The 11517-nt window shown below is 47.9% G+C and overlaps 1 protein-coding gene across 1 annotated transcript; it reads right to left on the reverse strand.

The window, feature by feature from the left end:
* Nucleotides 1-4608: 4608 nt before the first annotated feature.
* rabif (RAB interacting factor) lies at nucleotides 4609-10054 on the reverse strand. The gene is made up of 2 exons (XM_078546907.1): nucleotides 9831-10054; nucleotides 4609-5140 (listed from the first exon to the last, which is right to left on the reverse strand). Exons 1-2 carry the CDS (start codon nucleotides 10014-10016, stop codon nucleotides 4892-4894), a joined length of 435 nt encoding a protein of 144 aa, XP_078403033.1. The 5' UTR covers nucleotides 10017-10054; the 3' UTR covers nucleotides 4609-4891.
* Between the last annotated feature and the right edge of the window lie 1463 nt (nucleotides 10055-11517).

Raw genomic sequence — 11517 nt, forward strand, 5'->3', positions numbered from 1 at the left:
AGCATTCCAAAAATAATCAAGGGGCAAAAGCGGGAGGGGGAGGAAATAAATACAATGATTATCGCTAGAGAAAAAGGACTAGGGAAACTAATGGGGCTAAAGGCTGATAAGTCACCTGGATCTGATGGATTGCATCCTAGGATATTAAAGGAAGTAGCTACAGAGATAGTGGATGCACTGGTAGTAATCTTCCAAGAATCCTTAGATTCTGGAAAAGTCCCAGAGGATTGGAAATCTGCCAATGTAACACCCTTCTTCAAAATAGGAGGGAGGCAAAAAGCAGGTAACAAATGTTAGCTTAACATCTGTCATTGGGTACGTGTTAGAGTCTATTATAAAGGATGTAATAGCAGAGCATTTTGAAATCCATAATATAATCAAGCAGAGTCAACATGGCTTCATGAAGGGGAACTCATGCCTGACAAATATATTAGAATTCTTTGAGGTGCTAACAAGCAAGATAGATAAAGGGGAATCTGTAGATGTACTATATTTGGATTTCCAAAAGGCGTTTAATAAGGTACCGCAGGTAAGGCTACTTAATAAGATAAGAGCCCATGGTGTTGCGGGTAGTATATTAGCATGGATAGAGGATTGGCTAACTAATAGAAAACAGAGTTGGGATAAGGGGGGCATTTTCAGGATGGGCAACCTGTAACTAGTGAAATGCCACAGGGATCAGTGTCTGGGCCACAACTATTTACAATATATGATTTGAATGAGGGAAGTGAATGTACTGTCACCAAGTTTGCACAAATAGATGAGAAGGCAAGCTGAGGATGACACAAAAAGTCTACAGAGGTATATAGTCAGGTTAAGTGAGTGGGCAAAAACTTGGCAGATGGAATATAATGTATGAAAATGTGAGGCTTTGGCAGGAAGGAGCTGAATATTATTTAAATGGAGAAAGACTGCAGAAAGCTGCAGCACAGAGGGATTTGGGGATCCTCATGTATGAATCACCAGAAGCTAGCATATAAGTTCAGCAGGTAATAGGGAAGGCAAATGGAATGTTGGCCTTTATTTCAAAGGGAATAGAGTATAAAAATAGGGAAGTCTTGCTAAAACTATACAAGGTACCATTTAGACCACACCTAGAATACTGTGAACAGTTTTGGTCCCCTTATCTAAGGATACTGGCTTTGGAGGCAATCCAGAGAAGATTCACTAGGTTGATCCCGGGTATGGTGGGATTTTCTTATGAGGGGAGGTTGAGTAGGTTGGGCCTGCACTCATTGGATTTTAGAAGAATGAGAGGCGACCTTATTGAAGTATGTAAGATTCTTAGGATGCTTGACAGGGTAGATGCTGAGAGGTTGTTTCCCCTGGTGAGAGTCTAGGACCAGAGGGCATAATCTCAAAGTAAGGGGTCGCCTGTTTAAGACAGGGATGAGGTGGAATTTCTTCTCAGAGGGTAGTGAATCTGTGGAATTCTTTACTGCAGAGGGCTGCAGGGACTAGGTCATTAAGTATATTCAAGGCTGAGATAGACAGATTTTTAATCAGTAAGGGAATCAAGGGTTATGGGGAAAAGGCAGGAAGGTGGAGTTGAGGATTATCAGGTGAGCCATGATCTCATTGAATGACGAATATGTGTATGTATGTGTGCGCATGTGGGCCCACACGAAAGTGTACGTGTGTGTGTGTGTGTGTGTGTGCATGTGGACCCAGACAAGTGCATGTGTGTGTATATATATATATTGTAGGGACCCAGATGAGTGTGCATGTGTGTAGTGTGGGGCCCCAGACGAATGGGTGTGTGTGTGTGGGCCCAGACAAATGTGTGTTTGGGCCCAGATGAATTTGTGCGTATGTGTGGGCCCAGACGAATGTGTGCGCGCGCGCGCATGCGTGGGCCCAGACGAATGTGTGTGCGTGTGGGCCCAGACGAATATGTGTGGGCTCAGGCGAATGTGCGTGTGTGTATGGGCCCAGACGAATGTGTGTGTGTGTGGGGGCCCAGATGAATGTGTGTGTGTGTGTGTTTTTGGACCCAGGCGAATGTGTGTGCGTGTATGTGTGGGTCCAGACGAATGTGTGTGTGTGGGCCCAGACGAGAGTGTGTGTGTGTAGTCCCAGATGAATGTGTGTGTGTGTATGTGTGTTTGTGTACAGGTAGACAAATGTGTGTGCATGTGTAGATACAGACAAATGTGCACGCGTGTGTAGATACAGACAAACGTTTGTGTATGCGCGTGTGTGGGCCCAGATGAATGTGTGCGTGCGTGTGTTTGGGCCCAGACGAATGTGTGCGCGTTTGTGGACCCAGACAAATGTGTGCGCGTGTGTGGGGGGCCCAGACGAATTTGTGTGTGTTTGTATGCCTGGACCCACACAAGTGCGAGTGTGAGCGTGTGAGAGCCCAGACGAATGTGTGTGTGAATGTGCGCATGCACATGTGGATGGATGTGTCTGTGTGTATATTTGTGTGTGCCCAGACGAATGTGCACGCACGCGTGATCCCAGACGAATGTGTGCACGTACATGTGTGGTCCCAGACGAATATGTGTATAGGTAGACAAATGTGTGCGCATGCGGGGATACACACAAATGTGCGCGTGTGTGGATACAGACAAATGTTTGTGCGCGCGTGTGGGCCAGGACTCATCTGATCCCAGACGATTTTGTGAGCCCAGACAAATGTGTGGAGGTGTGGGCCCAGACTAGTGTGCACATATGTGGCCCAGGTGAATGTGTGTGTGTCTCCAGATGAATGTGTGTGGGCCCATACTGCTGTGTGAGACCATATGAATGGTGTTCATGTTTAACCTAGTCTTTTAAGCATGTGAAATAGTTTCAATAAACTTTTCTTGTTCTTTTGTATAAACTAAGAAAGGCTGGCTGAATAGTTCTTTACAATCTGAAAGTGTAGTGGGATTCTTACAGAATCAGCAAAGCACATCCTCTTTAATTCTCCAAAAGACCGTTATGGTGAAACATGGAGGAGAGTAGGGCAGTCCTCCTCACGTGATCGTAGTATTTCTTATTGATTTTTAAATAGTTTTCTTACTTCATTATTTAGTATTAATTGTAATTCCACCACACTTCTTCCAATGGTGCCACCAGTTTTATTTTATCTTTAAAGAATTAGAACTAACTCCTTAAATGCAGTCTGGTTGCATCAGCATGTGTAGGAAGTGCTCTTGTTAGTCTTGCAATGCCGAGATTTCTCCCACAATATGAAGTCCTGTAATACATACCCATTAGTGGAAGAAATCCTTTTAATCTTTGACAGCTAAGTATACTGACTCGCTGTAACATTTTCTTCTGTGCATCACCCTCTCTAGACATATATAGGCCAGTTAGTCTAACATGTCATCAAGAAAATACTAGAATCTATTATTAGTGCACGACATTTAGAAAATCATAATACAATCAGGCAGTCAACATGGTTTTGTGAAAAAGAAATTGTTTGACAAATTTATTAGTTCTTTGAGGATGTAACAAGGAGGGATAAAGGGAAACCAGATATAGTGTATTTGGATTTCCAAAAGGCCTTCGTTAAGGTGCCAAATTCTTTATTCTTTCATTGGGTGTGGGCATCACTGGCAAGGCCAGCATTTGTTGCTCATCCCTAATTGCCTTTGAACTGAGTAGATTGCTCAGCCATTTCAGAGGGCAGTTAAGAGACAACCAGTTTGCTGTGGGTCAGGTAAGAATGGCAAATTTCACCTCTCTGAAGGGCATTAGTGGGTTTTACAACAATCGATAGTTGGCATGGTCACCATTACTAAGACCAGCTTCATATTCCAGATTTATTAATTGAATTTAAATTCCACCAGCTGCCATGGTGGGATTTGAACCCATGTCCTCAGAGCATTAGCCTGGGTCTGGATTAATAATTAGCCCAGTGACATTACCAGTACGCTACCATCACCCCCAACATAAAAGGTTAATAGGCAACATAAGTGCTCATGGTGTTGGGGGCGATATATTAGCATGGGTAGAGGATTGACTTGCTAGCGAGAGGCAGAGTCAGGAAGGATGGATCATTTTCACATTGGCAAACTGTGGCGAGTGGAGTCTGACAGCAATCAGTGGGGCCTCAACTACTTACAATCTGTATTGGTGATATGAAGGAAGAAACAGACTGTACATTGTAGCCAAATTTGATGATACAAAGATGGGTAGGAGGGTGGTTTGTGAGGAGGATGCAAGGAGTCTACAAAGGATGTGGATGGGTTGAGTGAGTGGGCGAGATTTTGAAAGATGAAGTATAATGTAGGAAGGTGTGACATTGTCTACTTTCGCAAGAGGAATGACAGACTGTTTGAACAGAGAGACAGCAGAGTGCTGCGGTGTAGAGAGTGTACTTAACATGAATTACAAGGTGTTGGGATGCAAGTATAGAAGGCAATTAGGAGGGTGGATGGAATGTTGACCTTTGATGCAAGGGAGATGAGCATAAAAGTAGGGAAGTCTACAGCCCTTGCTTCCCTTTCACTGTTGGATAGTTGTACAGCTCTCCCCCCTCCCTGTTGGATGGCAGTGGTTCAGCCCTCCCCCCTCCCTGTTGGATAGTAGTGGTTCAGCCCTCCCCCTCCCTGTTGGAAAGCAGTGGCACTGCCGCTCCCTCCCTGTGGGATAGCAATGGCACAATGCACAAAGCATTTAGAATTTTTTTAATAAACAGAAAGATCCAGGTTGAGCGATCAGCTTGTCAGAACATTGCTGCACATAACCCTAGAATACTGGACTGGTGAGCTGCTGCGTGACTCTGCGCCGTGACTCACACCAATATTTGTATGTAGCTTTCCACTGGTGATAACATGTGAGGCAGTCTGTCTCCAGCGCCAGTAACAGGCTGTAGGCATTGTGTGAATGGAGAGTGAGAGACAGACTCACCCCATCAGTGAATTGTCCTGTGCCCCTGCTGGCTCCTGACTGCCCACTATTCATGCTGCACTCGATCCAAAGCCACATAAAAGCTCTTCTTGTCATCCAGGCAGTGCCAGCCAATGGGCCCAATCTCACAGTCGGCACAAACCAGGTACTTGATATTGTTCACGTTCTTGGTGAAGCCAACATTCTCAAAGGTGTACATGTCATCAACGAACCAGTGTTCCTGTAGCAGGTCCCCTTTTACTGAGCTTTCCTCAGTGCCCAGTGCCACTCTCTGCCTCATAGATGGAAGAAAGAGCTGCAAAATAAAGCACACCCATTAACCACATTGCCGAATCAGCACCAGCTCCACCATGGTTATGTGATTACTAGGTCGTATTTGCAGCAGAATGAATTTTTTGAGGTCACTAATATGGTGGGTCGGACAGTGTGTTGTCTATCTGGACTTCCAGAGGCATTCTGAGTTCTCACAAAAATCATTAGCAAAAATAAATGTACAAGACATTGCAGTAACCTTGTGATGGTTCATTAATTGGTTGGGAGGTTAAAGGGAGTGTAGGGATAAACATAATGTTTTCTTATTGGTCGGGTGTGACTAGTAGTGTCCATCCTCCAGGAATCTGTACTGGGGCTTCAGGTTTTCACCGTGTATATCAATTACTTCAATCCAAGTTTGCTGATGACACCAATTTAGGTGCCACAACAAGTACAGCAAAAAATTGCAAAAGGACATGGATAGTTTGAGTGACTGGGCAAAACTGAGGCAGATGGGTTCAATGTGGGGCAATGAGAGTTCATCCACTTTGGACCTAGTAAAGGGAGATGAGTAATTTTCTGAATGCTGAACTGTGGAGGAGCAGAGAGAGATTTAGAAGTCTCTACAGAAATCAGTGTAAGCTTGTGAACAGATAAAAAATGTGCAATGAGGCAGGGTTAATTGTCATAGTAAAAGATCCACTGGGAAATAGTGATCATAATACCATTGACTTCCACATTAGGTTTGAACATGACATACTCCAATCACAAATAAAAATCTTAAACTTAAATAAAGCCAAATAATTACATAGGTGAGGGAAGAGCTAGCTGAGGTCGATTGGGTAAATGGACTAAAGGGTATGTCGGTAAATAAACAGTGGGAAATATTTAAAGAAAAATTTAAATGTTCAGCAAAAATACATTCCATTAATAAACAAAAACTCAACAAGATAGATCCATAAGTGGCTTACTCAGGAAGTTATGGATAGTATTAGATTAAAGGGGTTGATAGCATTGCCAAGAATGGTAGCAAGTCTGAGCATTGGAAGTGTTTGAGAAATCAGAAAAAGGCTACTAAAATGTTGATAAAAAGGGAAGTAGAATGAGTAGACTGGCCAGGAATATAAAATCAAATTGTATGAGCGTTTAACTAAACATTGGTCCCTTAGAAACAGAGACAAGAAAAATTATCATGGGGAATGAAGGAAGGACAGAAACATTGAAGACATATTTTGTGCCTCTCTTCACAGTAGAAGATGTGAAATCCAACAAATCCCCAGGATCTCATGGCCTACATCCTAGGGTTCTAAAAGAGATAGCTGTAAAAATAATGGATACACTAGCTATGATTTTTGAAAATTCGCTAGATTCTGAAACAGATTGGAAATTAGCAAACGTAACTCCGCTATTCAAGGAAGCAGTGAGAATGAAAACAGGGAACTACAGGCCAGTTAATCTGACAGTCATCAAGGTGCTGGAATCTGTGATTAAGGAAGTCTTAAACAATGCACTTAGAAAACATGGTTTTCTACATGGTTTTACAAAAGGGAAATGGTGTTGGACAAATTTATTAGAGCTTTTTGATGATGTAACTAGTAGGGTGGATAAAGGGGAACCAGTAGATATACTATATTTGGATTTCTAAAAGACATTCAATAAAGGTACCACACAAAAGGTTAACACAAGATAAAAAAATTATGGAGTTGGTGGGGAAGGGGATGGTCGGTGATAGATTGGCAAGGTCAGAGGATTGGTTAAAGGACAGGAAACAGATATAGGGATAAATGGGGCAATTTCAAGTTGACAGGCTGAGACTAGTGGAGTGTTGCAAGGATCAGTGCTGGGACCTCAGTTATTTATGATTTATATTAATGACTTAAAGGGACAGAGTAATGCATTGAGGTTTGCTGGGTGGGAATGCAAGCTGTGGGGAAGACAACAACGTTGCAAAGAGACAGGTTAAGTGAGTGGACAACAAGTTGGCAGATGGAACATAACATCTGGATGTGTGAGCTTATTCACTTTGGTAGTAAGAATAGAAAAGCAGAATATTTTTTTAAAGGTGTGAAACTTGTAAATGTTGGTGTTCAGGGAGACTTGTACAAGAAACAAGAAGTGAGCATGTAGGTATAACAAACAATTAAATGGTATGTTAGCCTTTATTGTAAGGGGATTGGAGTTTTTTTATTCACTCATGGGATATGGGTTTCGCTGGCTAGGCCAGCATTTATTGCCCACCCCTAATTGCCCTTGAGGAGGTGGTGGTGAGTTGCCACTTTGAACTGCTGCAGTCCACATGGCATACGTAGACGCACAGGGCTGTTAGGGAGGGAGTTCCAGGATTTTGATGCAAGTAGAAGAATAAAGATGATTTGTTGCAATTGTACAGGACTTTGGTGAGACCACACCTGGAATACTGTGTGAATTTCAGTCTCCTTATCTAAGAAAGGATATACTTGTACTGGAGACAGTATAGTAAAGGTTCACTAGAATGGATGAGAACGTTGTCGTACGGTAACAGGCTGAGTAAATTGGGTCTACGCTATCTAGAGTTCAGAAGAATCAGTGCTGATCTCATTGAAACATACAAAGATTGTGAAAGAGCTTGACAGGGACAGGGTAGATACTGAGATATTGTTTCCCCTGGCTGGGGAATCTAGTTAACACGGGGGCACAGTCTCAGAATAAGGGGTCAATCATTTAGGACTGAGATGAGGGGAAATTTCTTCACTCAAAGGGTTGTGAATCTTTGGAATTCTCTACCCCAGAGGGTTGTGGATGCTCCATCCTTGAATATATTTAAGGCTGGGAGAGACAGATTGTTGGTCTCCCAGGAATTCAAGGCATATGGCGAATGGGCAGGAAAGTGAAGTTGAAGCTCAAGATTAGCCATGATCATACCAAATGGCAGAACAGGCCCAACTTGTTTGACCTTCTTCTGTTCCTATTTCTTATGTTCTTAAGAAATGTTGGATTTTAAGGTGGGCTCAGATACAGAGGGGTGAAAGCTATGTTAGTTACCTCGAACTTTGATTAAACCCTATCTGGAGTAACTGCATGCAGTTCCGGGCACCACACTTAGGAGAGATATATTGCACTTGCAGGGTGCAGTGCAGATTCACCAGAATGATACTGGAGCTAAAAAGGTTCAATTACGAGGACAAGTTGGATAGGCTAGGGTTCTATTCCCTTGAATATAAAAGCTTTAAAAGAATTGAATAGCAGCATGTTTAAAATGATTGAGAGATTTGGTCGGGTAGATTTGGCAAAGCTGTTCCCTCAGAAGGAATTCAGAGCATGGGGGTACCCATACCTCTACACCCATCCCTTCCCACCCAACCCTTAGCTTCCAACCCCCCTACCCACCCCATCCCCCCACCAACCTCTCACCCCCACACACCCCTCTAACCTCGTACCCCCCCACCCCACCCCCGTCACTCCCCCCTCCCCCACAAGCCCGTCACCCCCCTCCCCCCGTCCCTCCCCTCCCCCTCCCTCGTCACTCCCCCTCCCCTCCCTCATCACTCCCCCTCCCCACCCCCTCCCTCCCTCCTCGCTCCCCTCCCCCGTCACTCCCCCCTTCCCTGTCACTCCCCTCCCCCTTCTCTTCCCCGTCACTCCCCCCCCCGTCCCTTCTCTTCCCCGTCACTCCCCCCCCCCCCGCCCCTTCTCTTCCCCGTCACTCCCCCCCCCGCCCCTTCTCTTCCCCGTCACTCCCCCCCCCCCCCCCCCCCCCCCACCCCGGCCCCTTCTCTTCCCCGTCACTCCCCCACCCCCCCGGCCCCTTCTCTTCCCCGTCACTCCCCCCCCCGCCCCTTCTCTTCCCCGTCACTCCCCCCCCCGCCCCTTCTCTTCCCCGTCACTCCCCCCCCCCGCCCCTTCTCTTCCCCGTCACTCCCCCCCGTCACTCCCCCCCCCCGCCCCTTCTCTTCCCCGTCACTGCCCCCCCCGCCCCTTCTCTTCCCCGTCACTCCCCCCCCGCCCCTTCTCTTCCCCGTCACTCCCCCCCCCGCCCCTTCTCTTCCCCGTCACTCCCCCCCCCGCCCCTTCTCTTCCCCGTCACTCCCCCCCCCCGCCCCTTCTCTTCCCCGTCACTCCCCCCCCCCGCCCCTTCTCTTCCCCGTCACTCCCCCCCCCGCCCCTTCTCTTCCCCGTCACTCCCCCCCGCCCCTTCTCTTCCCCGTCACTCCCCCCCCCGCCCCTTCTCTTCCCCGTCACTCCCCCCCCCGCCCCTTCTCTTCCCCGTCACTCCGCCCCCCCCGCCCCTTCTCTTCCCCGCCCCTCCCCCCCCGCCCCTTCTCTTCCCCGCCCCTCCCCCCCGCCCCTTCTCTTCCCCGCCCCTCCCCCCCCGCCCCTTCTCTTCCCCGCCCCTCCCCCCCGCCCCTTCTCTTCCCCGCCCCTCCCCCCCCGCCCCTTCTCTTCCCCGCCCCTCCCCCCCCGCCCCTTCTCTTCCCCGCCCCTTCTCTTCCCCGCCCCTCCCCCCCCGCCCCTTCTCTTCCCCGCCCCTCCCCCCCCCGCCCCTTCTCTTCCCCGCCCCTCCCCCCCCCGCCCCTTCTCTTCCCCGTCACTCCCCTCCGCCCCTTCTCTTCCCCGTCACTCCCCTCCGCCCCTTCTCTTCCCCGTCACTCGCCCCTTCCCTTCCCCATCACCGTCACACCGCCCCCCCTTCCCTTCTCCGTCACTCTCCCTCCCCCTCATTGAAATCACCACCCCCCCGTCATTCCCCCACCCACCTCTCTTCGCCGGTACCGCGCTGTCCCTGGGCCCAGCACCCGGGAGCCGCACCGCTCACACACAACCGCCTTTCCGTTGGTGCCAGCGGCGCTCACTAAGCTGGAGGAGCGGGGCCCGGGCCCGGCCTCAGCTTCCGTGGGCCCGGCCCGCTGAGCCTCGCCTCCGCTCCCGCTCCCGAGTTCCATGGCGCCTCCGCACCCAGATCTGAAACATGCAACTTCCGCTTCCGGTGCCGTCCCGGAATATCGGACTGTGTCTGCGGTGAAAAAGGTCCCTCGGATACTGAATCCTGCGTAAAATGACCAAGAGACAGTCAATTCAACTCAACATCAGGCACAGAAACAGGCCTTTGGGCCCAGGCAGTTAATGCTGGTGTTCATACTTCACAGGAGCCATCTTTTTTCATTTAAATCTATCAACGTTGCCATCTCTCTCAAATGCTAACAAAAGCAAAGTTGCTGGAATTCTGAAAACTAGGAAATACTCAGCATGTGTGGCAGCTTGTTTTTTTATTCGTTCATGGGATTTACTGCCCATCCCTAGTTGCTGTTGAGAAGGTGGTGGTGAGCTGCCTTCTTGAACCACTGCAGTCCATGTGGTGTAGGTACACCCACAGTGCGGTTAGGGAGGGAGTTCCAGGATTTTGACCCATCGACAGTGAAGGAACGGTGATATATTTCCAAGTCAGGTTGGGGAGTGATTTGGAGGGGGACTTCCAGGTGGTAGTGTTCCCAAACTGGGCATTAGTGAGCAGCTTATTGCTCAGCAAGTGTCACTTGATAGCACTGTTGATGACCCCTTCCATCACTTTACTGATGATCTAGAGTGGACTGATGGGGCGGTAATTGGCGGGAGTTGTCCTGCTTTTTGTGGACAGGACATTCAGACATACGTGGGCTATTTTCCACATTGCTGGGTAGATACCAGTGTTGTTCTGGAGCACAAGTCTTCAGTACTATTGCTGGAATATTATAAGGGCCTTTAGCCGTTTCTTAATATCACGTGAAGTGAATCGAATTGGCTGAAGACTGCATCTGTGAAGTTGGGGACTTCCGGAGGCTGGCCGGGGTGGATCACCTGCTGAGCACTTCAGGCAGAAGCATGTTGTAAATGCTTCAGCCTTAGCTTTTGCACTGATGAGCTGGGATCCCCCATCTTTGAGATAGAGATATTTGTGGAGCCTCCTCCTCCAGTTTGTTGTTTAATTGTTCACCACCATTCACGACTGGATGTGGGAGGACTGTAGAGCTTAGATCTGATCCATTGGTTGTGGAATTGCTTAGCTCTGTTTATCACTTGCTGCTCAGTCCTGTGTTGTAGCTTCACCAGGTTGACATCTCATTTTTAGGTATGCCTGGTGCTGCTCCTGGCATGCCCTCCTGCAATCTCCTGCAAACCAGCATTGATCCCCTAGCTTGATGGTAATGGTAGAGTGGGGGATATGCCAGGCCATGAGGTTGCAGATTGTGATTGAGTACAATTCTGCTGCTGCTGCTGAAGGCCCACAGCGCTTCAATATTCCAAGTGTGGCCTAACCAAGGTTCTATACAGCTGCAGCATGACTTCCCAGCTTTTATACTCAATACCCCCGCCAATGAAGGCAAGCATGCCATATGCTTTCCTGACTACCTTATCCACCTGCGTTGCCACTTTCAGTGACCTGTGGACCTGTACACCCAGATCCCT

Source organism: Cetorhinus maximus, chromosome 8, assembly GCF_964194155.1.
Source record: "Cetorhinus maximus chromosome 8, sCetMax3.hap1.1, whole genome shotgun sequence".
Classification (NCBI taxonomy): Eukaryota; Metazoa; Chordata; class Chondrichthyes; order Lamniformes; family Cetorhinidae; genus Cetorhinus; species Cetorhinus maximus.

Bases quoted from the DNA above. Each gene is read 5' to 3' on its own strand.
- rabif (XM_078546907.1), bottom strand. From the start codon at position 10,016: ATGGAACTCGGGAGCGGGAGCGGAGGCGAGGCTCAGCGGGCCGGGCCC. The intron at 5,141-9,830 runs GTGGGTGGGGGA...TTTATTTTGCAG, and splicing joins CGCGGTACCGGCGAAGAGAG to CTCTTTCTTCCATCTATGAG.